Here is a 27,940-nt window from a genome sequence, read left to right as displayed (position 1 = left end):
TATATTGCGTACCAACAACCGTACAACCGTACGGATGAACAACCGTACCGCGGCGCTGCGTTTCTATTCCCCTAATAGAGAAAGAGTGGCCATGACCCTCCATGGATCATGACCGGCATTATTGAGAATAGCTCTGCAGCGCCCCTAGGCGACTTATCGCCGTATGAACGCCCTCGTGCATGCGACCCGCTTCAATGTACCGCCTCTAAGCTTTTGCCTCACTGTCGCCACTCGCGGCAACAAGTGCAAAATTTAATAATTTGCTCGATCTCCGTTTGTCATCACAAATTTCTAGCATTGAAAACGAAAAACAGATACTTAGAGAAACAAAAATGTTCGTTATTTTATTTGATGTATTTTAACGTATTCGTTTGAGTGAAAGTGTAGGTGCAAGAATGCGCCGCATGTACCCTGTTCGCATTCGATGGAGGAAAGAAAGATAGCACCCGAAAGAGGAGGCACGCCCTTGACGCGCCCGGGAAAGGCGTGGCAAGCGGCTCACGGCAAGTGTGCAGACAGACAGCGGGACAGTCACGGTATCGCTAAGTTGCGATAATCCGTTGATAACAATACGCGGCGCTGGCGCGTTTCGTTGTGGAGCCTTCTGCGCTTGAAACGTGGAAGCAGCGTGCCGCGCAGGGTGCGCTCATGTTGTCATACGCGGCCGTTTGTCTACATATTTTTTTGCCTGCACCTTCGGCGCGTTCCGCGCTATCTCCGTTCACTGACTGCCGTCGAGCAAACTCGGGTAAAACTCGGGTGAACGAGAAACTCGGCGCATCCTGCATAGCACCCCAGATTTCGACGATCGCCGACTGTGTTCGCCGCTATCGTTGTGCTCTGAGTGTAGCCTGTCTCGTGGGCACAGGTTCGCCCAAAAAAAGTTAGTTTCGTCTTTCACAGTATTGCTACTGTGTCCTTTACCATCACTACCACGTGAAAATATGCTGCGGGGGGCGTTTCCAGCGCTCGTTCCGCTCGGACATGTTTTTCCGTAGCTCCGGATTTTCGCCCCGTTTGCTGGTTTTTTCTTCGCTACTGGAACTCTGTTGTTTATGGACCGCTTTCGCGGTTCGTAATTACTACTGCCACCTGCTGCCACCTACTGCCACCTGCCACCTGCGACCTACTGCCAGGTCCGTCGTTATCTACACCCTCCTGCTGCGTAGTCCAACTCGAATTCTTGCGCGGCTTCGCGAGTGCGAGTGCCTCCGCGGCACCCACCGCGTCGGCGCGGATCGTCCGAGCTGTTGTCCGCTGCACCGAAAGAGCGAAACATTACCGATGCAATTGCCATCCAAGTCAGGAGCATCCAAGTGCTACGTGCGAAGGCGATACCGTGAGCATGGATACCACCAACATGGAGCTGAACAGCCCCGCTGTCGTGGCGCACACCTCGGCAAAGAGAACGAAGGAAGCTACTGGCCTTCCCTCGGATGAAAATGTAGCTCCTGCAGCCCCGAAATGACCTCACTCATCACAAGGCCTGCCCGCACGACCAGCATGCACGTCGCCAACGACATCGTGGTACAAAGTGGTTATCAAGCGTCGTGCTAGATATGACATGTCCACTCTGCACAACCGTATCATTCAAGCGGCCCTGGACGCCTGCCTCCAGACTTCCAGATTTCAAGGTTCTCCTCTTCACAAACCCACTAATACGGTCTCAGTGTGGGTGTCTGCTATGGCACTAGTTTATAAACTCGAAGAACGGCAACAAATACAAGTCTCGGAAGAATGTGTCCTTCCAGTCCAGGCTTTCCTCGCCCGTGGTACCGATTTAAGACGCTACGTGGTTAATGGCGTTGACCTTGACAAAGAACCCCAGAGGCTCGTGCAGGAACTATCGTGTCCCACACACAATGTGGCGGCTGCTCGCTACCTAGGCAGCGGTCGTACGTCCCTAATCACGCTTCAAGGTCCTAATTCCCCACCTGAATGCATCCTGTATTACGGCTGCGTACTGCGCCCGCGTTCGTTGAAGCCTTCCGTTGTGTACTGCTAGTCTTGCTCTAGACAGGGACACTTGAAATCATCCTGCCCCTACACACCCAAGGAGGACACCATGGAGCCTTAACCATCAGCATAATTTAGGTGCGGCCTATGTCAAACAAGCGATCATGACATCACTTCAACGACGTGTCCTACGAAGTTGAAGGCCACTAAGAAGATTCGGGCTCGGTTACGGACTGGATCCCAAGGGAAGGGAAGCGTAGCAGGGGGCGGCAGAAAGTTAGGTGGGCGGATGAGATTAAGAAGTTTGCAGGCATGGCATGGCCACAATTAGTACATGACCTTAATTAGTACATGACCTGTTGGAGAAGTATGGGAGAGGCCTTTGCCCTGCAGTGGGCGTAACCAGGCTGATGATGATGATGAAGAGGACTCGACAACGCTATTCTAGAAAGCCAGCAAGGGCCCCTCCAGGTCCATCAATGAAACAAGTCCCTGTGTACAACCGTTACGCCGTTCCGGCTTCGCCGGAAGAGGACGCTAGCCAGGTGACAAGCAAGTAGAGCGACAAGTGATGCTGCCACTCCTACATATAGCGCACCTGTTCGGTCGTCCACTTCACGACCGCAACAGGCATCACAATCGATAGAAGACACGTCGCTTTCTTTGGCAGACGAAGAGTTCGAGATCGACGCTCGCCTGGCCACCCTTGAAAAGGAAATGCAACGTCTCAAGGAACGCCGCACAGTGCTCCGGCGTCGTCATGACGGAGCGCGGCCGTAGCATTCGTCGTCGACGTCTAGTCCTGCTCATATGGCCAACCCGGCCTCTGTGTCGAAACCTCTTTCACCCCAAGAACTCTTGCGCTTCATTGCGCAACAGATCCAGCATCTCACCTCGGTTCTACTGGCCAATCTCAACCTTGGCTGCTAGGTCTTCAAGTGTGCCAGAAGGTATCTTACAGTGGAACTGTCATGGCATCGAGGGGAAGGTCGGAGAGCTGCGTCAGCGTCTCAGATATGGGAAGCTGCGTGTTTGGGCTTTACTGCTTCAGGAATCTAACGGCCTGCCACCCATTCCAGGATTTGTGGCATACTCATAGCCTTCAATGTTGGATCGTAGGAGTGCTACACCCGATGTCCCTCCAGGAAAGGCTGCAGCGTATGTAAGATGCGCTCTTCATCAGACCCGCGTTGATCTTTCACGGTGGTGCATTTTATGGCAAGAAGTCGTAGCCGTATTGGTTCGTCTCCAACGCACGGACGTTGTCATTGTTTCGTACTATGCCCGCCCCTACAGCGGTCGTGCGGCTCGGTTGTGTCTCGGCTGGTTGGCGCACCTACGACAGAAACATCCTGGTTTCCCCATTATGGTAGCAGGAGGTTTTAACGCTTCCCACATCACATGGGGATACGCTATTTCCAGTGCGCGTGGTACGTGTGTGCTGGACACATTTATGGACGCCCAATTCACTCTGCTTAACAATGTGTCAGTGCCTACTCGTCGGCGTGACCACCCTCACGCGTCGCCACACTCACCGGAATTATCTTGGTGGCTAGGAGGGACGACCGTCTCGTGGTCATGTGAGCCCGACTGCTGGGGTAGCGACCATCATCCGATTCACCTTGGCTTATCTTCGTACGGAACAGGCCGCCTCCGCCGACTATGTCGAGTTGTGGACGGGGACCGATAAAGGGCGGTATCAGCAAGCAATGTATCCAACTCCATGCTGGACCCACCCCATTGTCGTACGGCGGCATTAGTTGAGGCGACACGTACGTCGTGGGTTGATGAATCGCAAACCGCTCCTGATTTGCAACTTCTGCGTCTCTGCTGTCGCGTCGCCAAGCAGAACTTGCATCGGAACGTTACCCTGCATCAAATACCCTTCGGTTAGAGGCCCAACGCCTTACTGCAGTAGCTCGGCGCCATGAACACCGCTTAAAACGTGGCCGCTGGATGGACTGGTGCTCTTCTCTCGGACATTCGTCCTCCAATGCCTCTATTTGGCGCACCTTCCGAAAAATGGAACGTAGTCAGAGCCCTCCAGAACCCGCAGCCTGCGCCCTGTTAGCATGGGGTCAGATACCAGCAGTATTCGCAGAAACTGTCGCCCACACCTTTTTTCCGGCTTTGGAGACAGCACCGCCTCCCTTCGTTGTTCAAAACTGCCTTCCCGCGGACACAGGCACGCCACCTGTGCTCTCCGACATCGAGGGTATACAAGCTGTCTTCACTATGGCGGAATCTTTAGCGGCAATAGACCTGTCGAAGCCATGCAAGGCATCAGGACCGGATGGCATACCGTATGAACTGAATAAAAACACGGAAGGCAAGATTCTCGAAGTGCTGTTGGGCGCCATAAACGAAGCTTCGGCTACAGGAGTCATTCCCGATTCATGACGGCATGCAGAAATGGTCCCTATACCCAAACCTGGAAAACCCCAAGATAATATCGCTCATATGCGCCCAATAGCACTAGGCAAGCTATTGGAGCGTATGCCGCGACACGTATTACATGGTGGCTCGAGCGGTACTCATGGTATCATCCTGGCCAAATCAGGCTCCGTGCTCATCTAGGCGCAGAAGAAAGCCTTGCGTACCTATCTTCTATGGTTCTCATCGGAGGCCGCTCCCGAAAAATTCGCACGAATATGGCAATGTATATTCGTAAAGCGTACGACCATGTGAGTCACGCAGCAATTGTCGGAATTCTCCATTGGCTTCAGTTCCTTAGCCGTGTATGCACATTCGTCGAAGCCTTCCTGTGCGCTCGCACCTTCTCCATTCTCCTGGCTGGCCAAGCAGCACGTCAGTTCGTCGCACATGGGGGTGTCCCACAAGGATCTGTGCTCGCACCAATCCTCTTCAATATTGCTCTCCTTCCACTAGCTTGGAAGCTAGCCACGATACATAACGCACAGTACATACTGTACGCAGATGACATCACTGTCTGGTCAGTTGATCCTGAAATCTGCCACCAAGAGCAAGCGCTTCTAGAGGCCCTAAAAGTGACGCACAATTGGCGTGCTCAGATAGGTCTTGACATTTCCAAGGACAAGACGACGTACATGTCAGTAGCGTACAAGTATGGGCGCCGTCTAGTGGCACTCCGGCCTCTTCAGCTAACTCTGGATCAGCAACCATTACACGAGGCTTCAACTCTCCGTGTACTCGGCCTTGAAATGGATTCCACCGGATCTGCGGGACCTTGGGTCAAGAATGCAAAGCAACAGGCCGCAGAAACGATACAGTTGATACGTCAGATTGCGAACAAATCTGTCGGAGCGAGCCCCAACATGGCTCGCCTTCTTGTCCGTTCTGTGTTGCAACCCCGACTCGTGTACAGAGCGCAGTTTCATCATCTCACGAAGGCACAATGGGCTCGCCTTGAGGCCATTCATAAGGAACCCATGGGGGCCATAACGGGACTACCACGTCTCACTCCGTTGCCAACCCTACAGGCCGAGTATCAACTCAACGCTATCGACGAACTCGTACACCAACGCCGATGCGTGCGCGCCCTAAAGCCATCATATGGCCCGGTACATGGGGCACGAAATAGACAATCCAGCATCTATGAGACCCGATGTAGCTGCGTGGAAAAGGGTACAATTAGGTGCCAATAAGCCTCTTGGTCGTCTGTATAGCCCGGTTCCTAGTCAGGCGAATGCCCAAGTTTCCAGCCTTCGTCGCGCCGATGATAATCAAGACGATGCGACTCTTGTAGCATACACTGATGCCAGTGTTAATGGCACCATGATTCACACAGCACTCGTGTTTCCATTGATACCAGAGGCAGGCCAGACGTGCTCGTATGCTGCCGATCCTGCACCATCGGCCTACCTTGCCGAGCTTGCTGCCATACGAGAAGGCTTGGCCGCGTTGCTACCTACTGTTCAAGCTGCTCGATACTCTCAACTCATCATTCGCACAGACTCTACTCGAGCCATCCGCGACATACGTAGGGTATCTCGGTCCGCTCTATTCTAAGATAGCATTCACTGCCTTGCTGCCACTACGAATATCTTCATACGCGTCCAATGGGTGCCTCGAGCAGCCCTGCCAGGTCTCCTCGAAGCAGATATAGCAACCCACCCACAGATTATAACATACCCGCTTCCACATTTTACTGAAGACGCCTGTGGACGATTGATCCGGGAAAAGGAAAACCTCCGACGTACCACACGAGCTCTCATACCTCCGTGTGGGTCAGACCTCCCTGGTGGGTTAACCCGAAGAGAGGAGGTTACGTTAAGGAGGCTACGTGTTGGGATCGCACTCACCCCGTCTGGGACCGCTCTCCGGCCACAACAGTACCATGGTCCTTACGGCTCATCGTGCACATTTTGCAGCACAGAAATCCAAAATGTGACAGGGACACACCTATTATAGACGTGCCCAGGACTTCATCTAAGCCGTCTCCACCAACTGCGGGCCACAGGCCTTCGGCCTGGCCGCCCACCCGATCTTGAACGTTGCATTCATGGACCGCATCATCGTTCACTCCTAGATATTTTGCACGAGTCGAATCTCTTCGTGTATTTTGAACATCCTTTGTATAATGACTAAGTGCATGCTTTTGAATGAAAAAAATATGCTGCGTGCCCCTGCCGGCCTTGGTAGCCACTGCTGATTCCTCGGTCTCTCCGCGGTGGCATGCCGCGTTCTAAATTTCTCAGCAAGACGCCCCAAATGATTCTGGCCGGCAACCGACATGCTAACGTAGAAACTGTACAAAAAGAAGACAACCCGCCCCCAAATTATTTGGGAAACTCGAGAATATACCCAGGAGTAAAACACGAAATTATTACTCGCAGCGCAAAATTTGAAGGACTGCTCAGCGGCATTCAATTGCACATTAATGCTTTCGCATTCGCAAGTCATATGAAGTGAATTTTTTTCAGCTTCTTTGAACCAGAATGAACCCGTTCAGGATAGTCCGAACCACTTCGAACGGTTATTATTTTCGTTTTGGATGTGAACCTAAACCGCACCGAAAAGCCTAAACTTGAACACGTATCGATCCCGAATGCTTTTCGGTTCGGCCGAAAATAACGATGGCGAGGGCAATAAATGGTGCATTACATATAGGCACAAATGCGAACGCAGAACGAAAGGACCAGTTCCATGCCGAAGTTCTTAGCGTATAGGGGCCTAATTTTGTGCTTCTTTCTCCATGAGTAGTGACCAGAGGCTTGCATTTGGCGTCCTAATCATGAACAATGTTTTTTCTCTTACCGCACACTCTCTTCTTGCTCAAAGTTTTCAGCCAGATGATATTTAATGATTTGGATAACAGATACGTGCTTACCTAGTCGTCCAAAAATGCGAATTTCACCTCGCCCGGTGTTGCTATGTTGTGCACATATAAAATTATATTCTTGGATTGTATGTGTCAAAACAACGATGTCATTATGAGGCACACCGCCGATGTGAACTGGATTAATTTGACCATCTGAGGATGTTTTAGAAGTACTAGTTTTTGGGCTTGTCGGAAATCAATACTCAAGAAAGAGTGGAGCAGACCAACAGGGATGCGATAGGAAATTGCGAACTCCACTCGTTCATGTTTCTATCTCGTCCCTGTTTGTTTGCGCCACTCTTCCTTGAGTGAGAATTTTTATCCTGCCCCAATGCACGGGACACAGGCGTCCTTGCATTTCGCCCCCATTTAAATGCAGCCGCCATGGCCGGGATTTGATCCCACGAGATAACATATCGCACCTCCTTGCGGGTAATTGAAACAAAATCTGAACGTCACTTTTTGCCCTACTGTAGACACCGAAAGTCACAAGGCAACTTCATAGCCGCCATGTTTTGGACAACTCTTTTTTGCGGAGGGCACACTATAGGCATGTTCCAATTTTTTTTCTAACCAGAAAAGTAAAAGCATGAAGTGTCACATTGAAAAAACGGGACCGGGCAATCCTGTCTTGCAGCAAAATTTCTCCAAGATCAGAGTAGCGAAAACGAGATATATTGTGTCAGTAATTTCCCGGTAAAACTAAATTATTCTTTTTTACCTATAGTTTTGGTGCGCCAATTTTGAAAATTTAAAACACGGATGTCATTCACGATATTTTCATTGATGCTGGAATTGCGAGTTTGCTATTCCAAATTGCTGAATATATTTTGCGTGTTGAATATAGGACACAGCGACAGCTATGCGCGCCAACAAAAGGAATTATTCAGGTAAGTCGCGACTGTTCCTAACAGAGGCGTTACCAGGGGGGGGGGGGAGGGAGCGTTCTTTAGTGGGCTTCAGCCTCCGCCAGATTTTTTTTTCTGCTGTCATGCATCAATCAGCAAAAGAACACCCGGCGCCCGAAATCATTCTGGATTTTGTGTAGAATGTACGTTTCACATTTGCAAAAAACATTTAAGCGCGAACATTGCGAAAGCGTGCTGGATTTCGAGGCCACGCCCATGCACCAGGAGTCACATAGCGCAAGGAGGCCCATCCGAGCACAAAGTTCCAAGGGTGTTTCGGTGGGGAGCGGGCTCGTCGCGGCATCTCATGGAGGCCGGAGTGTCTACGGAGCACATGGATTTTAATTCTGAAACTTTATGGGTGTTAATTTTCATAAAATTTTGATGCGAAAGGTGCACTGACACTTTCCATTCGTGCTTTAGATCTTCAATTCAGTAACATTCTGGGATTAATATTCTGATAAACATTTCACCGCAAAGGTGATTGACTTTTCTAAAGTCGTACATCGGACCATACGAGACAAGTTAACTAAACACACTATCAGACAAGTTGACAAAGCAAGCAGCAAGTACGAGTGAGATAAAGCCACACGAAGCGCTGTGGTGGTTCATTTTTTCGGTCATGTCGCAGAAACGAATATCAATACTTTTTCACATGCCCCAAAGCATCCATGTCACGACACCAAAGCCTGCAAAGCTATTACGTTCTTATTTATATTTTTACTTTGACATTTTTTCGCGAGGACACATTGAGCCTCTTCAATTTCTTTTTTCTTCTCGATATCCGCGGGCAGCCGGAACCCGCCAGAATGCATGCGTTTTTCTTGTGTTGCCCCGACAACCACGCGTTGCACTTCGATGCGCGTTTGTTTTTGTCTTGCCAAGTGGATTTGTGCCTGGCCAAGTTTCGTACGCTCTCTGGCTAGTAGACGAGACAAAAAAAAAACGATGCCGCTTGCCGCCATCAGGGCGGCGACTCGACGGATTGCAACGCATTCGCTTGAGCGCAACCTCTCCGGAAAATACAGAGCAGTATGCGTACTCTACGGACCAAGTGTCTCACGTTTTCTTCAATAATCCTTCGGTAGCCATTTTCGGTGCCCAAAGTAGGCATTTGATTGTGGCCAACAGGCTTTTTTTTCATGGAGAAATACGGAATCAGGGTGTAGACGAACCGTGTGTAAAACTACTGAAAGATATCTATAGCGGCTCCACAGCCACCGTAGTCCTCCATAAGGAAAGCAACAAAATCCCAATAAAGAAAGGCGTCAGGCAGGGAGATACGATCTCTCCAATGCTATTCACAGCGTGTTTACAGGAGGTATTCAGAGACCTGGATTGGGAAGAATTGGGAAGAAAGACTTAATGGAGAATACCTTGGTAACTTGCGATTCGCTGATGATATTGCCTTGCTTAGTAACTCAGGGGACCAACTGCAATGCATGCTCACTGAATTGGAGAGGCTAAGCAGAAGGGTGGGTCTAAAAATTAATCTGCAGAAAACTAAAGTAATGTTTAACAGTCTCGGAAGAGAACAGCAGTTTACGATAGGTAGCGAGGCACTGGAAGTGGTAAGGGAATACATCTACTTAGGGCAGGTAGTGACGACGGATCCGGATCATGAGACGGAAACAATCAGAAGAACAAGAATGGGCTGGGGTGCGTTTGGCAGGCATTCTTAGATCATGAACAGCAGGTTGCCGTTATCCCTCAAGAGAAAAGTCTATAATAGCTGCGTCTTACCAGTAGTCACCTACGGAGCAGAAACGTGGAGGCTTACCAAAAAGGTTCTACTTAAATTGAGGACGACGCAAGGAGCTATGGAAAGGAGAATGAGGGGTGTAACGTTAAGGGATAAGAAAAGACCAGATTTGGGGGAGGGAGCAAATGAGAGTTAATGACATCTTAGTTGAAATCAAGAAAAAGAAATGGGCATGGGCAGGCCATGTAATGAGGAGGGAAGATAACCGATGGTAATTAAGGGTTACGGACTGGATTCCAAGGGAAGGGAAGCGTAGCAGGGGCGGCAGAAAGTTAGGTGGGCGGATGAGATTAAGAAGTTTGCAGGGACGACATGGCCACAGTTAGTACATGACCGGGGTTCTTGAAGACGTATGGGAGAGGCCTTTGCCCTGCAGTGGGCGTAACCAGGCTGATGATGATGGTGATGATGATGAATAGACTTTGGTTTGCGTTTTTTTTTTCATTTCCGCGCGCCTGCACCACAAAAAAAAAGAAAAAGACGTTGCCATGCAGCAAATTGTCGCATAGTGAAAGTTCAATTTTGTCACGTTTGAGGAAAGTAATGGGCCGCGGGATGCTTCAGTTGCCGGATGCTGTTGTTATATTATTGCGTTCCAATTATGTGGACACTCCAGGCGCATTCCTGCCGTCGCCGTCGCTCTCATGTTCCGTATAAAGTCCAAGGGCCATAACATCGTGACCGCACGCCGCATGCTGTATGTGCTAGCGAAAACATTGGAGGCGGGGGGGGACGGAATGGGTGAGCCGACGTTGGTGACGCAGTCTTGTGCGAGCAAGAGAGAACAGTTGGTAAGTACGCCGCCTTCCGTCGCGCATGATACATCTGGGGGGGGGGGGGGTAGGATGGTATAGGGGCGGTATCCAGGATTCTGTGAATCTGTGGTTGCGCACCCACTTTATTGCGCAACACCTTTATAGTGCGGATTTCAGGCTTCATGCGCTCGGCGTTTTTATATGAATGCACAAAAAGAGACAATGGCCGAGCGGGGCGAGCCCGAGAACCAACAATAACCGCCTTCGTCCTCTACGTCTTCTGCTGGCGCCCGTGTTTCTCGCTACAATCACTCCCCCGTGAAAAAGGAGCTATCCTAATGACCTATGGAACAAGGACCACTGGTGGGTCGTAGTACAGCTTCAGGCGGTCGACATGAACAGTTTCGAGGCCGCGACACCGTTGGTCCGTAGATGTGGAAATAGGCCCAATGGCGTAGTTTACCGGCGACGTCTGTTGTAGAACCCGGTAAGGGCTGTCATACTATCAGCTTAAATTTCGTTGAAAGGCTGGGAGTAGAGGAAGGAACGCGGAGCCATACCAGCGTTCCAGGGTAATACTATGGAAAGGACGAGCTTGCGTTTCGACCATGTTTCTGGCTGCTCTGTTTTTGAGCAGTAAGTGAGCGTGTGATCTGACGACATTCTTCGGCATAAGTGGCAGCTTCGGATAGAGCCACAGATTCGGAAGCGTCGGGGCGATGCAAAAGATCGCGTCCATAAACCTGCAAGGTTGGCGACCATAAAGAAGAAAAAAGGGAGAGAATCCCGTGGTAGACTGAGTGGCGCTTTTGTTAGCATGCGTAACGAAGGGAAGGATGCAGTCCCAGTTAGTGTGGTTAGCGGAGACGTACGTGGCGAGCATGTCGCGAGAGTACGATTAAAGCGTTCAGCCATACCATTAATTTGCGCATTATAGGCACTTGTAGTTCTTTGGACAATGTTGCATTCGCGAACGAGGGCTGCTACAGCTTTGGATAGAAATGAACGACCATGGTCACTCAGTAGCTCGCGAGGCGCACCGTGTCGAAGAACAAGATTTCGAAGGATGAACAAGGTTGCGAAGGATGACTTCACGTGTTGTGGCCGCAGGGAGCGCTGAAGTTTCGGCGTAGTGCGTGAGGTGGTCTACGGCAACGATGAGCCAGCGGTTGCCAGCTGGGGTGTATAGTAGAAGGCCGTGCAAATCAATGCCGATGCGGTCGAAAGGCCGGGAGGGGCAAGGCAATAGTTGGAGCGGCCCTGTTATCTTGTAGGTGTGCCCTTGCGGCGTTGGCACTTAGAGCATGAGAGGACGTATTATTTATTTATTTATTCTTTATTGATGTATCTCCCCGCTTTGCCTGAAGGCGCTACAGCCGAGGGGTTACAATCTTGAAAAAAGAAATACGTCTTCATTCACGCTACGCACTTGCTCAGGCGTCAGTCGATTCCACTGAGCGATAGTTCTTGAAAAAAAGAATTCGCACGGAGTCCGCCCTGTCCTGGTATTCCCTAATTTTGTACTTGCGGTCAGTCCGTCCAGATATATTATTTGGCTGACTTAAGTAACTTTCCCTATCAATTCCAGTTTTGTTGTTAAACATATGGTATAAAAGTTTTAACCACGATTTCTTTCGGCGTCACGGAAGTGAATCCTAATTCAGCTCTTTTTTCATTTCAGTGCTACCATAGTTCCAACAGTACCTACCTTAGACGAACCTGGTTGCTCTGTACTGAATTTTTTCAAGTTTATTGATCAGACATGTTTGAGATGATCCCACAGAGTGCAGGCATTGCCGAATGAAGCGGCACATTCCTCGCCAGTAGTTGCGAAGACGTAGGCGTGCACATGTCTTTATTACACCGACATGGGCGCATTGCAGATCCGCATGAAAATAGGCACATACGTCTAAACGTAAATGGCGAGGAATCACTAGCAACCATTTGCGGCCACAAGATAGGTAGTTGCGGTGGTACAGGATCCCTTCGAGGATTGCAAAGTTATGAGCAGTGCGACAAAGCTAGTGGTCCGTGGTGCGTGCTGATGGTTAAGCTAAATACTCTAGAAGAGAGGCCATCCGATGATTCCTGCGTTGCTCTGGTGGCATGTCACCGAATTTAAGAGCCGGATCATCATAGCTGCAGCTTAACGGAGAACCATGCTCATCGGACAGTCGTCAGCGCGAAAGAACGTCGGCATCCGCATGTTTAAGGCTTGACCGGTAGACAGCAGGGATGTTTTAGTCCTGTAGACGCAGCGCCCAACGAGCTAGGCGACCAGATGGATCTTTTAATAACGACAACCAGCACAGGGCGTGGTGATCGTTCATGATGTCAAATGAAAGACCATATTCTTTAAAACTGAAGGTAGTGCTAAAAAAGACGAACACACGGTGAAAAGACGACACAACGACGAAGAAAGTTTCTTTGTCGTTGTGTCGTCTTTTCACCATGTGTTGGTCCTTTTTATCAGTTTAAAAAAAAATGCATCACCTACTTGTCCAGCAACAAGTTTTATTGAAGGCCATATAAGTTCCTAATTTGGTGAATGACCAAACAATTGCAAGACATTCCTTTTCTGTGACCGAATAGTTCTTTTCCGATTTGGTAAGAGTGCGGCTGGAGTAAGTGACGACGTACTCTTGGATGCTAGACTTACGCTGGGCAAGAATAGCGCCAAGACCAACTCCACCAGCGTCCGTGTGGATTTCGGTAGGAGCGTCCGGGTCAAAGTGGCGTAAAATAGATGGGGATATCAAAAGATGGCCTAATGTAGCAAACGCGTCTTCACAAGCGGTAGACCATGTCGAAATGCCCTGGGTGCTGGGAAGCAGCTGCGTTAAGGGAGCGATTATGGACGCAGAATTATGCACGAAACAGTGAATATAGAAACACAGGACTATAAAGCTACGAAGTTCTTTAAAGCGTACAGGGCCTGGCAAACTCGGCGACGGCGCGAACTACTGCAGGGTCGGGAAGGATACCGTCCTTGGTGACAACATGACCTAAGGCGGTAAGCCGGCGGACGGCAAAGTGGCACCTCTTCAAATTACGCTGCAGTCCAGCGTGTGAAAGGCAAGTCAGGGCGCTTGCTAGGAGGGTCAGATGGGAGCCAAAGTCCTCCGAAAAGACTTCAACGTCGTAGCAAAGGTACGTGTGCCATATGAGGCGTCTAAGATTGTTTACATGAGACGTTCGAAGGTGGCAGACGCATTGCAAAGGCCTAACGGCATCACGTAAGCTCATATAGACCATCTGTGGTGACAAACGAAGTCTTGGGACGGTCAGGTTCATTCATAGGGAACTGTCAGTACCAAGATCGATGGTCCAAAAACGAAAAGAACTGTACTACTTTCAAGCAGTCGAGCGCGTCGTCAATTCTGGGCAGCGGATAAACATCTTTTCGCGTGATCTTGTTAAGGCGCCTATAATCAAAGCGAAATCTGATGCTACCGTCCTTTTGCTTCACCAGCACAACTGAGGAGGCGCAAGTGCTGTGTGAGGGCTGAATAACGCCACGATAAAACATACAGCCGACTTGGTCGTCAACGACACAGCGTTCAGCGTGACAAGCTAAGAATAAATGCTGACGTAGGGGTGGATGGGTTCCGGTGTCGATGTGGCGAAGAATGGCGGATGTGCGGCCTAAGGAAGATTGCTTATTATGGAATGAAATCAGAAAGCGGTCGAGGAGCTCCATGAGTTGGGTACGATGGCAAGGTGAAGTGCGGGATCTTTTGACGAAAGGATGTCCTCTAAAGAGGACGAATCGGCGATGGTAACACAAGGATTGCTGTCGACGAGAAGATTTAAGGTATCGTCAGGCAGTTAAGTAGAGTAGAGCACACAGAATCAATATCGTGAAGTCGACTTATACATTCACCACGGAGTAAGGTGGCTGTGGAAGAAAATCGATTCATTCCATAAATGGCGCTGCACGAGTTTTCGACTGTGAGAACTGCAAAAGGGAGGAGGAAGATTTTGTGAGAGGTGGAGGCCTCGGAGTGCGCCAACAGGGCGGTGGAAAAGGGAGCATAGCCGCACAAACCTGGTACAAAAACAGAAGACAAAGGAGGTATGTCAGTGTCCTCGGCGACAACCACTCGAGAAGAAGGTGGCGTCTCAGATCAGGCGCCACACATCGGCGATAACTCAAGTTCGGCGCTCGCACAGTAAACAGCGGCATGGTTAGTAGCAAGAAATTCGCAACACAAAAGAACATCGTGCGAACATGGTGAAAAAACGCAAATTCGACTACGTACAAAACGTTCTGAATGACAAGACGAGTTGTGCATGCCAGTGAAGGTTGAGTGTGGTGCGCGCTTGCGGTACGCACAGAGACTACGAAAAGCTGAATCTTTCCCCTATTTAACTTGCGGCAAAGTTATCCACTAAGAACAGACAAAGTAGCTCCTGTATCAACGACTGCTTGCACATAAACACCTTCGATATTCACAGTTATTTCATTCGGAGGCAGAAAACGAGGCCTTGAAGTTGTCAACACGAGCGCAGTTCTTGCCTCCAGAACTACGATGACTAGTTTTCAGCTTGAACGGGTGGGGGCGACGAAACATAGGGGGAAGTGAGCGGCGACCTCGTGAGGGCGACCTATGTCTTTCCTAGGAACGTCGAGTAGGTGAGCAGGTGTTCACTATTGAGTGGGAGGAGACCTGGTTCGGTGGCTCAGGACGTGAGTAGCCTTGATTTTCTGCACCCGCACTAGGATGGAAGTCACGAAGACGACAGAAGCGTGCGACATGGGCAGATAGGCTTGTTGTGCCGGGTGCACCAAGGATTAGTGGACGGTGGATCGGGAGACCGAAAAGGTGGCGGGTTTGGGCGTACAGGCGAACGCGCAGCGTATTAGTCCGTTGCACGTCTACCAGGATCCATGCAGAGCGGCATTGCTGGTCTGCGTCTGCGTGCCTGTGTCTGCGTGCGACTTCAGTGTAGGTCAGAGGAGCGGAAACAGGTGGGTGCTGGTAGGTGGTTGGTATCGCATCAGAAAATTGTTCCTCTATGGCATGCCGCAGCGTTGGAGCAAGCGCCTGCGCGGATTCCGAAACGCAGGGAACAAGGGACAGTTGTCGGGCCACGTCTTGTGGGACAAACTGCTGTATTTGCTGCAATAACCATGCGGTGCCAATGGATGCGGCGCCGACAGTTAATGCTGACATGTTGGCCGTGCCAGCGCTGGGGAGGCGTGTAGAAAGGCACTGTTTCCGCAGCTCGTCATAACTATGGCTGTACCGAACGATGTCTGTGACAGTTTGACAATTTTAGTAATCAGCATTTGGAACGCGTCGTCCTCAATCCCCTGCATGATGTGGTGGATTTTATCAGCTTCGCCCATAGCAGGGTTGATGTGACGGCAGACATTGATCATATCCTCAATGTAAGAGGTAAAATTCTCGCCGGAATGCTGAGCGCGACCGCGTAAGCGCTGTTCTGCGCGGAGCTTGTAGCGAACAGCGGTTCAGCCTAATACTTTCGCGAAGCTCGTTTTAAAGGACAATAAATTTTACAATATCAGCTTCATGGTTGTGGAACCACAGCTCAGCCACACCCGCCAGGTAAAAGTTGACGTTGGTCAGTTTATCGCCGTCATCCTACTTATTCTGGACGATTACCCACTCATACAAAGTCAGCCAGCCTTCGATATCGTACTCGTCACTGCCGTTGAAACTGACAGGGCCTCGCTGTTTTAGTACTCGGGAGCACCTTGCTGTGGCACCTCGGCAGGCATAAGCAAGATGGGGAGTAGAGTCCGGGCACGCAGTTCAAAACTGAGAAAGGGAACCAGCCCCTCCAACAATTGATAGTACGGGCTTAAGATTTCATCCGCTCCGCGTTTAATATGAATGCACAGATAGGTGAATGCACGGGGCGAACCCTAGCACCAACAACAACCGTCTTCGTCCTCTTCGTTTTCTCCTGGCGCCCTCAATTCTCGCTACGGTATATCGGAATATCTTGTGGCGAGGTTTTGTGTGTACGTGCAGTGGTTTGTTTCCAGTTACACTATCTTGTCCTTAAACAAGCTGTAGCTTCGTATTTGTATATTCGATTGTATCTTCGCATTTCTAATGTACGAGAGTGAATCAAATGAAATTGAGTTGACCCATCCCCCGCGATAATGTTTAGGTTCATTATCTGCGAGCCATTTGCATAACAGACCGGCACCTCTCTTTTAGAAAAGTGACACGCAGCTGTGAGGGTAAATGCTCTGTAATGCTCTCATACACTGGATTCAACATCGTTGTGTTACACAATGGGCACTCGAAAAGTTTAACAGCGTAGTAGCGGGAGGTTTTTGACAGCTGAAGGTCCCAAATTCCGAAAAAGGATTTAGTCACCATATAGCGGCTGTGTACGTTGAACATTGTATTTCATTGGCCACTATGAAGCGTTGGAGCGAACGGTTCAAAGAAGGATGTGAAAGTTGCAAAGGCGATCCAAGACTTGGCAAAAGCCACAGTGCAATCACCCCCAATAGAAATGAAAAGGCTGGTGAAGTGATTAGACAGGAACGGAGGATAAGCCTCGATGAATTGGCAGGGCATGTGAACATCAGTCACGGTTCGGGTGGCACTATAATTCATGAACATCTCTGTTATCGGTTCTTGTGAGCGCAGTGAATGTCCAAGACTTTGAACCCCCACCAGTAGATGGATAGGTTCAGCGCTGCCTTGATTCATCTTATCCGGTATCACAATGAGGGTGATGACTTTTCTGGCTGCAATTGTGACCGGGGTCGAATCATGGTGCCACTACAGTGACGTCATCTCGATACGCACTGTGCGTGTGCCTGAGCCACAGACACGCACTAAGATAAGCGCTATGCTTTCATTTCTTTGAACCAGTTCTCACACAAGTCATGTGACCATTCTGTCTGTATAAATTTCACGACGGTACAATAAAAAGGATCATTCTTGGTCATGGGACGACGAGCGTCTGTCTGAATGTCTGACATGGTGTCAGAAGTGGCTATCTCAAAGCTGGCCACGATGTAGCGCTGCGACAGCCCGTCAAGAAGCGAACGAGTGCGTGCTTCTACAAGAGCAAGTCCTTCCGGTGACATTCGTCAAGGAACGCTTCAGCATGGCAGGAATCAAGCCTCCTAGGCCTTTCGACTTCCAGAACTCTGCGGACTGGCCCGCCTGGATGGGCGAATTCGATGACTACAGATTCGCATCCAGACTACATGAGAAACCAGACGAAGTACAAGTAAGGACTATTCTCTATACAATGGGCAGAAAGTCACGGGAGATTCTTCGGTCGCTAAACGTCAAAGACGAAGAAATGGAGGATTTCGACCTCGTAAAGTCAAAATTTAAGGGCTATTTCGTCCATACCAATAACAAAGTCTACGAGAGAGCTCGCTTTAATCTACGCCGCCAACAGCTGGGAGAAACAGTAGACCAGTTTGCAACCGAGCTGAACAGGCTAGCAGACAGCTGCGAGTTCAAAGAAATGAAGGAACGCCTAATAAGAGACCGCTTCGTAGTAGGACTACGAGGCCAGCTTCTCTCGGAAGAACTACAGATGGATCCTAATCTCACGCTGAGCACTGCTTTGGCAAAAGCGCGTACAAGCGAAACGGTAAAGGAACAGCAAGCCGAGCTAAAAGAGCGCGAGGACACTATCCCAGAAGCTTGCATCACCGTAGTAAAGCCCGAGAAAACCCCTGGAAAGAGCAAAAAGTTTACACGCGGTCACAAGCCAGCTTATTGTGGAAATTTCTGCAGTTTCTGCGCCGGACCATTTCATCCGAGAAGCAGTTTTCCAGCGAAGCAAGACAGATGCAGGTTTTGCCGAAAGTTGGGCCACTTCGAAAAGGCGTGCCGAAAAAAGAGGCAAGCAGACGGGAATCTTGACGACATTTCCGAACCTGATAAATTTCTTGGCATGGTCGAGCAATCGGCGAACACACCATCTGAGCACTTCGTCACGGTACTGATAAACGACCATAAGCTCCGCATGAAAGTAGATACGGGAGCCGAAGTGACAGTCGTCGGGTAAAATTTTCCTTTACTTCCGCGTTATCTGGACAAAGCAGGTGATCTTAAAGGACCGAACAATGCAAGCATTCGTAAGATAGGAAAGTTTGACGCTGAAGTAGCTTGGAAAGACAACTGTTCGAAGCAGACCATTTACGTCGTGCACAACTTGCGCACACCCTTGTTGGGACTACCAGCTATCAAAGCCCTAGGAATCGTTCGCTTCCTAGATGACTTAGAAACTGCTGACATCGTAAGCAGGTATCCTAAGGTATTCCATGGCACGGGTTCCATATCTGGAGAACATACCATACGTCTCGTTCCGAATGCAACACCGTACGCCCTGTCTACACCCAGACGGATTCCTATTCCCATGAAGGAAAAAGTCAAGCAAGAACTGGACAGTCTAGAACGAGAGGGAATGATACAAACGGTCGAAGAAGTGACAGAATGGTGCGCTCCTATTGTCACCGTAATGAAGCCCTCTGGAGCAGTTAGGATATGCGTCGACTTCACTCAATTGAACCAATTCGCCAGACGCGAGCGTCATCAGCTACCAACGGTAGAGCAAGGTATGGGAAGCTTCCAGGAAGCGAAGGTCTTTTCTAAACTGAACGCGAATTCTGGATTATACCAGATAAAGCTTTCCGAGGAATGTCAATAGCTCACCACTTTTGTTACGCCTTATGGGCGGCACTGCTACCGCAGGTTGCCGCTCGGGATCACATCCGCACCAGAAGTTTTTCAAAGAAAGTTCTCGCAGGTCATCGAAGCCCTAGACGGTGTACTAAACTACATGGACGACATTCTGGTGTACGGCAAGAACAAAGTGGAACATGACAACCGCCTTCGTAACGTGCTCGACCGATTGGAACAAACAGGAGTAACCCTTAACAAGGAAAAATGTTGTTTCGCTGTTGAGCAAGTAGCATTTCTGGGCATAATCTTTGACGCCAATGGTGTGCGCCCAGATCCTGAGAAGATCAGAGCAATCAAGGAGTTGCCTCGACCCCAAAATGTCACTGAGGTTCGTTCCTTATTAGGCATGATGAACCACCTCGCAAGGTTTCTTCCTGATGCTGCGTCTCTATCTGCACCTTTACGCAGCCTCCTAAACAAAGACAGCGACTGGTGTTGGGGAACTCAACAAGAGGGAGCTTTTGAGAAGATCAAGACTACTCTCAGCTCTAACAGATGCCTGGCAAGGTACAACCCCATGTACTCGACAATCTTTTCGGCGGACGCGTCTTCGCAAGGAGTTGGCGCCGTACTACTCCAGGACCAGCCATCTGGCGCAAGACGTCCAGTAGCATATGCCTCGAGATCGCTCACAAAAGCAGAGCAGAGGTATTCACAAATAGAGAAGAAAGCATTGGCTTTGACCTGGGCAGCAGAACGCTTCGAAGTATGAAGTATGCTGACGCTGGCATTAGCCCAAAGGAAATCTCCTCATTACAATGTAGCAACAAATCACGAAGCCTCCCTAATCATCACTGAAATAGTAGATAAAACTGAGGTCGATTGCACATCTTTCCTTTCCCTTAAAATGGATATTAAAGAAGTACCGACGGTCGCGGCACAGAACAAGCAACGAACTGCCCGACTCACATCTAGAAGAGATGATTCTGAAGATAACGGCCACAAATCAAGCCTCCGTTTTGTTGGCCTGAAGGATAATGCGAGTGACACGTGGGTACAAGTCCAAAGGTTGAAGACATGTGTGCTATGAAAACCTAGGCGTTCTTATTCAGCCAAGGAATATTGATATGACTCACAGAATAGGCCAATTCAAGCCTACTAAAACAGGCACGTAATGGTACGTATTGTAATTTCCAAAGATAGAAAGCGAGGAGTGCCATGTGCCAAAAAACTTCAGCAAAACTTCAATTGGGCCTAGTTGGTACATAATTCTGCACTTAAAGTTACAGCCCATACACCTAAGACGAACCACAAAAGGAAGACTCGACACACACTGCCGCTGACTAACAACTTCTTTATTTCTTCGTCGTTGGTGCATATATAAACCCTAGGCCACAGGACCACGCAGGCGCACATAATACATTACTGAAATCTGCCAACTTATGGCATACGCAAACTTAGGAATTCAAATTCTGATGGGTGCAGGGACAAAGATGTGTCACTGATGCAATTATCGCCTTGCCTTTTTTATGTGGTAGGCCTCTAAGGCAAGCCGCACAAGCTCATTCTTGCTTTTGCCAAGGATTAACATCCGATCACGATGCGCCTCACAATTGCTGCAAGAGTTTATATGCGCAACAAGGTGCGCACCTCCATCTACATTTCTGTTTACTTTTTGCGCATGTCCCCTGAATCGCCGATTGGCAACGCCCTGTCTGGCCAACGCACGTCTTACCTTGTGCGGTGCGTTATCTTGTGAGGTGGGCTCTTGCGGCGTTGACACTTGGAGCCCGAGTGGACGTACTGCCGAACGAAGGGGCACATTCCTCGCCAGCAGTATCGAAGCGGTAGGCGTACATACGTCTTTAGTACGCTCCATCGGAGCATTGCGAATCCGCATGAAGAGAGGCACAGACGTCGGAACGTAGATGCCGAGGAATCATTAGCAACCATTTACGGCCATCAGGTAGGTAGTTGCGGCGGTACAGGATCCCTTCGCGGATGGCAAAGTGGCTCGCCGTGCGACGAAGCGAGCTGCTGGTGGTGGGTGGTGACGGTTGAGATAAATACTCTAGAAGAGAGGTTATTTAAGGATACCGGCATTGTTCTGCTGGCATGTCGGTGAATGTAACAGAGGAAGAATCGTAGCTGGAGACAGATGTAGCAACACAGTCATCGAAGAGTCGCGAGCGCGATTGTGCGTCGGCATCCGCATGCTTATGGCCCGACCGCTATATAACACAGCTGTTATAGTCCTGTAGACGAAGCGCCAAACGAGCCAGGTGGGCAGATGGATATTTTAATAACGACAACCACCACAGGGTGTGGTGATCGGTCATGACGTAAAATGAACGGCCATGTAAGGTCAAAATTTGGTGATTGCCCAAAAAATTGCAAGACATTCTTTTTCGGTGACCGAACACTTTCTTTCCGCTGTGGTAAGAGTGCGGCTGGCGTAAGCGAAGACGTACTGTTCGAAGCTAGACTTGCGCTGGGCAAGAATTGTGCCGAGGCCTACTCCACTAGCGTGCCTATTAATTTAACTAGGAGCGTCGGGATCAAGATGGGGTAGAATAGGTGTGTATTTCAGAAGATGGCGTAATGTGGCGAACCCGTCTGCGCAAGTGGTAGACCATGCCGAGATGCTTCCACTGTTAGCAAGCAGCTGTGTTGAGGAGTTATTGTGGACGAAAAATTACGCACGAATCGGCGAAAGTAGGTGCAAAGGCCAATAAAGCCGCGGAGTTCATTCAGCGAAGACGGCGTGGGGAACTCGGAGACGGCGCGAAGCTTTGCAGGGTCGGGAAGGACACTGTCCTTGCTCACAACATGGCCTAAGATGGTAAGCCGGCGGGCGGCCAAGTTGCACTTCAAGATAAGCTGCAGTCCATCGTCTGAAAGGCAAACCAGAATGCTTGCAAGGCGGGTCAAAAGAGAGCCGAAGCCTTTCGGAAAGACCACGACGTCATCCAGCGACCAAAGACACATGTCCCAAGACACATTTTTTACGGCTTCTTCAGTCCTTTTCACTTTATAGTATCGAATGTCACTTATTTCCCAATTGTTGATCAGTTTTTAGGGTTCCGCCAATTCTATCTATCTCTTGAGTGGTACACTTCCATTTTTTGTCGTTTCTTTATTGGGTCCTTTGTTACTTGAGAGAGCTTGCCTACTGGTTGGCTTGGTCACTTGCCTTCCACTTCAATTGCTGCCTCCGAAGCCAGCCAAGCTGCGATTTTGTTCATTAGCTCTACGTCATCATCATCTCTCTGTTGTAAGCCTGCATATTTTGTTTGCAAGTGCCAACCTGAACTGGTCTGCTTTTACCCTTGCTGCGTTAGGTTTGCCTGTTTCTTCTTGACCAATTTTACTCTTTCTATCTTTAACATGAGGTGAATCCTGGCCCTCACTTACCTATCACTGCACTTTACCCTACCTAAGAGTTCTACATCCTGCACTATGCTGGCATTGGCAGAAAGTATGAAATCAGTTTCATATCTTGTTTCACCATTAGGGCTTTACCAGGTCCACTTTTTGTTGTAATGCTTCCTGAAGAATGTGTTCATTGCTCGCAGCTTATTCCGTTTAATGAATTCTACCAACATCTCTCCTCGAGTGTCTCTAGAATCGATGCCGTAGTGGCGAATCGCTAGTTCACCAGCCAGTTTTTCGCCACTATTCAGGGGCGTAGCCAGGGGGGGGGGCTTATGTGGCTTCCACCCCCACCACGAATTTTTTTTTTTTTTTTTGCGCTGTCTATGCACTGCCGACCAAAGCAACCCCCGGCGCCGGAAATCATTCTGCATTTTGTCTAGAATGTCTTTTTCATGCTAACATTGCGAACTCGGGCTGGATTTCGCGGCAACGGCCATGTACCTGGAGTCACCTAATGCCTATTAGCTCCATATGAGCACAAAGTTTAAAGGGCGTTTTGATGACAAACGGGCTCGCCGCGGCATCTCGCGTAGGCCGTGGAATCTACAGAGCGCATGCATATCAATTTCGAAACTTTATGGGTATAAGTCCCATAAAGTCTTGATGTGAAATTTCCGTTGACATTTCCAAAGTTGTGCTTTAGATGTTTAATTTCGGAACTTTTTCAGTTTAATGTTCTTATAAAAATTTGACGCCAAAGGTGCATTGACTATTCTAAAGTCTTACAGTCGAAGTTACAACGAGAGAAGCAAAACAACACACTATTAGACAAGTCAACAAAGCAGGCAGCGAGGTCCGATGAGACGGAGTGTTGCGGTGGTTCCTTTGTGCCGTCATGTCACGTTAAAAATATCATTTTTTCACCTACGCAAAAGCATCCATCTCGAGACACTAAAGCTAGCCAAGTTACCTACGTTCTTATTTTTTCTACTTTGACTTTTGTTCGCGAGGACACATTGAGCGTCAATATTTTTTTTTTGTTCTCGCTACCCTAGCCGCGGGCTGCCAGAGGCAGCCAGAGCGCATACGTTTCTCTCATGTTGCCTCGACCACCGCGCGGCGCACTTCGGTGCGCGTTCGGTTTCCTCTGGCCGAGTGGATTTTTGCCTGGCAGAGTTTTGGACGCTTTCTGGCTAGCAGACGACAAAAACAAACAATGCTCACTCGCCGCCATCACTGTGGGGACTCAACGAATTGGACCGCGTTCGCTTGACGCAACCTCTCCAGAAGGTCTTGTCTCGCCAGTGTAGGATACAGCGCAGTATGCGTATGGTTCTTGGTGGACCAAGCGTCTCACGTTCTTTTTTTCAATATTTCTTCGGTAGCCAAATTAGGGGCGCAATATCGACATTCGATTGAGGCCAACATATTTTCCTTTGCATATTTTCATTTCGGTGCCTCCGCCCCACAAAAGGAAAAAAAAAGATACATTGTTGCGGCGCAGCGAAACGCTGCATGGTGAAAGTTCGATTTTGTTGCTTCTTTTGCGGAAAGTAATGGGTCATGGGATGCTTCCGTTGCCGGATACTCTTATTATATTATTGCGATAGCAATTATATGGATACTCCAGGTGCTTTTCTGACGTCATCGTCACCCTCATGTTTCGCATAAAGACCAAGAGCGATAACAATGTTACCGAGCGACGCATGCTGTATGTGCGAGTGAAAGCGCAAGGGGAGGGGGGGGGGCTGGAATGGGTGAGCCGACGGTGGTGACTGTCTTGTGTGCGCAAGGGATAAAAGCGGAGAGCAAGCTAGCCGTCTTCCGTCGCACGCTATACAGCGGCGGGCGTGGATGGAAGGGGGGCAGTATCTAGGATTCTGTGAATCTGTGATTGCGCAACATGTTTATTTGCCTTGTTTGACGCAGTATATACCGTGACTTTTTCTTAGATACGTAGATTTATTGGATACTTATGCGTATGTTCAAATATCTTCTTCCGAAGTTTCGTCTATACGTGCAGTGAACTTTTATTTCCAGTGACACATTTTTGCCCTTTATTAAGCTCTATCTTCGCATTTGTGTATCCCATTCTATCTTCGCATTTCTAACGTACCAGAGCGAGTCAAATGAAAGTGAGCCTGCACACTCCGCGCAATAATAGTTCGGTTCATTATCTGCGAGGCACGTGCATAGACGAGAGGGATGTCTCGTTTCCAAAAGTGACATGCAGGTGTTAGGATAAAGGTTCTGTAATGCTCTCATACTATGGGTTTAACATGGTTGCGTGACATAATGGAAACTCCAAAGGCTCAACAGTGTGGTGCCGTGAAGTTTTTGACTGCGGAAAGTATTTCCCCCAAAAGAAATTAGACGCCGTATGGCTGCCGTGTACGTTGAACACCGCATTTCATTGGCCACTGTGAAGCTTTGGAGCACACGGTTCAAAGGAGGACGTGAAAATTACAAGGATGATCCAAAACGGGCCTAAATTCCATCGTGAAATCAACCTTAACAAAATTGCAAAGGTTGATGAGCTCATGAGAAAAGAACGGAGGATGAGCATCGATGAATTGGCGGAGCGTGTGAACATCAGTCACGGTTCGGTTCACGCCATAATTCATTAACATCTCTGTTATCGGCTTTTTTTTGCGCAATGGATGCCCAAGATGTTGAACCACCACCAGAAAAGAAGACGGAGAGGTTCGGCGCTGCCTTGACTTCTTGTTTGCAACTGTGATCGGGGACGAACCATGGCGCCACTATCACGAGCATCAAAACCCGACGGCAAAGCTTACAGTTGAAACATTCGAATTCACCAAGCCCAAAGAAAGCAAAGGCGGTCACTTCTGCCGGAAAGGTGTTGTTGACTATTTTTTTTCGGTCGTCAGGGACCACTACGGATAGAATTTGCTAAATCTTGAGAGACCATCAATTGTTTCCCATACTGTGCAACGCCTGAACGGCTGCGTGTTGCAATCAAAAACTAACGACGTAGAAAATTGATGAATGGGGTCATGTTGTTCCACGCGAATGCCCGTCCCCACATCGCTGATGTTTTTAATACATAACTGGCAAAGTTCAAGTGGGAAACGCTGCAACATTCACCCTACAACTCAGACCTGTCGCCTTGTGACTTCCACATTTTGGGGCAACCGACCGAAAAAAACATTTCATTTCATTTTTATTCCTTAAAGACCCCGTAACGGGGTATAACATAAGGGGTGGGTTACACAGAAATAAGGAGAAACCATGTGTTAATCTATGGTGAAAGGTGATTGGTGACGCTTTCCATGAAGGTGGATGGACAAGGGATGGCAGCGGTGTCACCCGGAAGGCCATTCCAGTCAGCAGCTGTGCGAGGAAAAAATGACGTAGAAAAAGTAACGGTGCGTGCACGTGGGCGCGCGACTTGAAGAGGATGACCAGTGCGGTTAGATATGCGTGTTGGTGGAACAATGTATGGCGGGATGCCGATCGAGCTGTGAAAGAGTTTATAGAATAAACAAAGACTGGCGATACGGCGGCGACATGAGAGAAGGGGTAAATTAGATTCTAATTTTAGTGATGACACACTCACATCATAAGAATACGAACGATGAATGAATCTAGTGGCACGGTTTTGAAGTGACTCAAGGGCGTCTTGAATATAAGCTTGTCGCGGGTTCCAAATTGGTGAAGCATATTCCAATTTTGTTCGCACGAGTTTTATAAGCGAGCAATTTTACGTTCTTAGGTGCGTTATGTAGATGACGTCGCAAAAATCCAAGTGTTTTATTTGCAGATGATATGACGTTAGTGACGTGCAAAGCCCAAGAAAGGTCATGGCAGAAAGTGACTCCCGGATACTTAAACGATTGAACTGCTTCGACAGGAACGCTGCTAATCGCATAAGAAAAAACAAGTGGAAAGCGGCGGCGGTTGAAAGATAAGGCTTTGCATTTGTGAGGGTTAAGTTCCATGAGCCAATCATCGCACCATTGCTTTACATGGTTAAGATCACTTTGAAGGGTTAATTGATCAGAGGCGTTGGCAACAGTGCGATAAATAACAGTCATCGGCAAACATTCGGATATTACAAGATACATGAGTTGGTAGGTCGTTAATGTATATAAGGAATAAAAGCGGGCCAAGGACGGACCCTTGCGGAACGCCGGATGTTACTGGAAGGGAAGCAGAGGTAGCATTGTTCACAAAAACAGCCTGAGAGCGGTTATTTAAAAATTCACGGATCCAATTTATGATGTCGGGGTGAAGATTCAGCAGTGAAAGTTTGAGTAGAAGGCGTTTATGGGGTACTTTGTCGAACGCTTTCGCGAAGTCCAGAAAAATGGCGTCAGTCTGAAAATTGCAGTCTAATTTTGCATGTAAGTCGTGCGCAAACATGGCCAGTTGTGTTTCGCACGAAAAACCCCTGCGAAATCCATGCTGCGCAGGATTGAAGAAATTAGTGGAATCGAGAAAGTCCATGATATGTGTGTAAATGACATGCTCCATGATTTTGCACGGGATACTGGTTAAAGAAAGGGGTCGGTAGTTTAGCGGTGATTCTCTTATACCTGACTTGAAGACTGGAATGACCTTTCCGTATTTCCAATCAGCAGGAAGCTGGCCCGTGGAAAGTGACTGAGTACAGTAAACACAAAAATGATGCACAAATGTTTTGAGTGTTCCTTAGAAATTTTGAGTTAATGTTATTGATCCCGGCTGATGAGGATAGTTTAAGTTTGTCAATTATGGCAGAAATTCCAGATGCGACAAAGAAAATTGCCGGCATAACAGTTCCGAAGACATTGGAGTGTACAGGGGGTGGCATGTCGGTTTCTTTACTAAATACGGATGAAAACGCGGCGTTAAACATATTAGCACATTCAAAGTCAGTAGCCACTTCACCTGATTCTTTCGTGAGAGCGACAGTGGATGCGTGGTTTGGGTTTATAATCTGCCAGAATTTTCTTGGCTTGGTAGTCAGCATTTTCGGCAAGTCAGCGTGGAAAAAAGAATGCTTAGCGTTGCGAATTGCCGTTAGATGTTTTTTCAGCTGTATAATATTTGAGCCAGGCGTTTTCATTATCCCGCAGCTTGGCGGAGCGGAAGAGGCGTTCTTTTTTGTTTTCTAGTCTTTTAAGTGTTTTAGTAAACCATGGTTTTTGAGAGCAGGCACGGAAACTAAATTTAGGGATGAATTTGTCGACTAATATATCTATTTTATCCTTAAATAGCTCCAGTTTTCAGGCACTGAG

The 27,940-nt window shown here is 48.7% G+C and overlaps 2 protein-coding genes across 4 annotated transcripts in view; one reads left to right on the top strand and one right to left on the bottom strand.

Moving 5' to 3' along the window:
* LOC142590703 (dermonecrotic toxin SPH-like) overlaps window positions 1-27,940 on the bottom strand; it is a 188,361-nt gene that overhangs the window by 145,888 nt on the left and 14,533 nt on the right. The gene's annotated exons all lie outside the window — the stretch shown is intronic.
* LOC142591620 (uncharacterized) lies at window positions 17,785-18,705 on the top strand. Its single transcript, XM_075703920.1, has one exon. The coding sequence runs from the start codon at window positions 17,785-17,787 to the stop codon at window positions 18,703-18,705; it is 921 nt and encodes a 306-aa protein (XP_075560035.1).

Source organism: Dermacentor variabilis, chromosome 8 (genome assembly GCF_050947875.1).
Source record: "Dermacentor variabilis isolate Ectoservices chromosome 8, ASM5094787v1, whole genome shotgun sequence".
In the NCBI taxonomy this organism is placed as follows: domain Eukaryota; kingdom Metazoa; phylum Arthropoda; class Arachnida; order Ixodida; family Ixodidae; genus Dermacentor; species Dermacentor variabilis.
The sequence above is the reverse complement of the archived record's forward strand: the minus strand, read 5'-3'. Positions and strand labels throughout refer to the sequence as shown.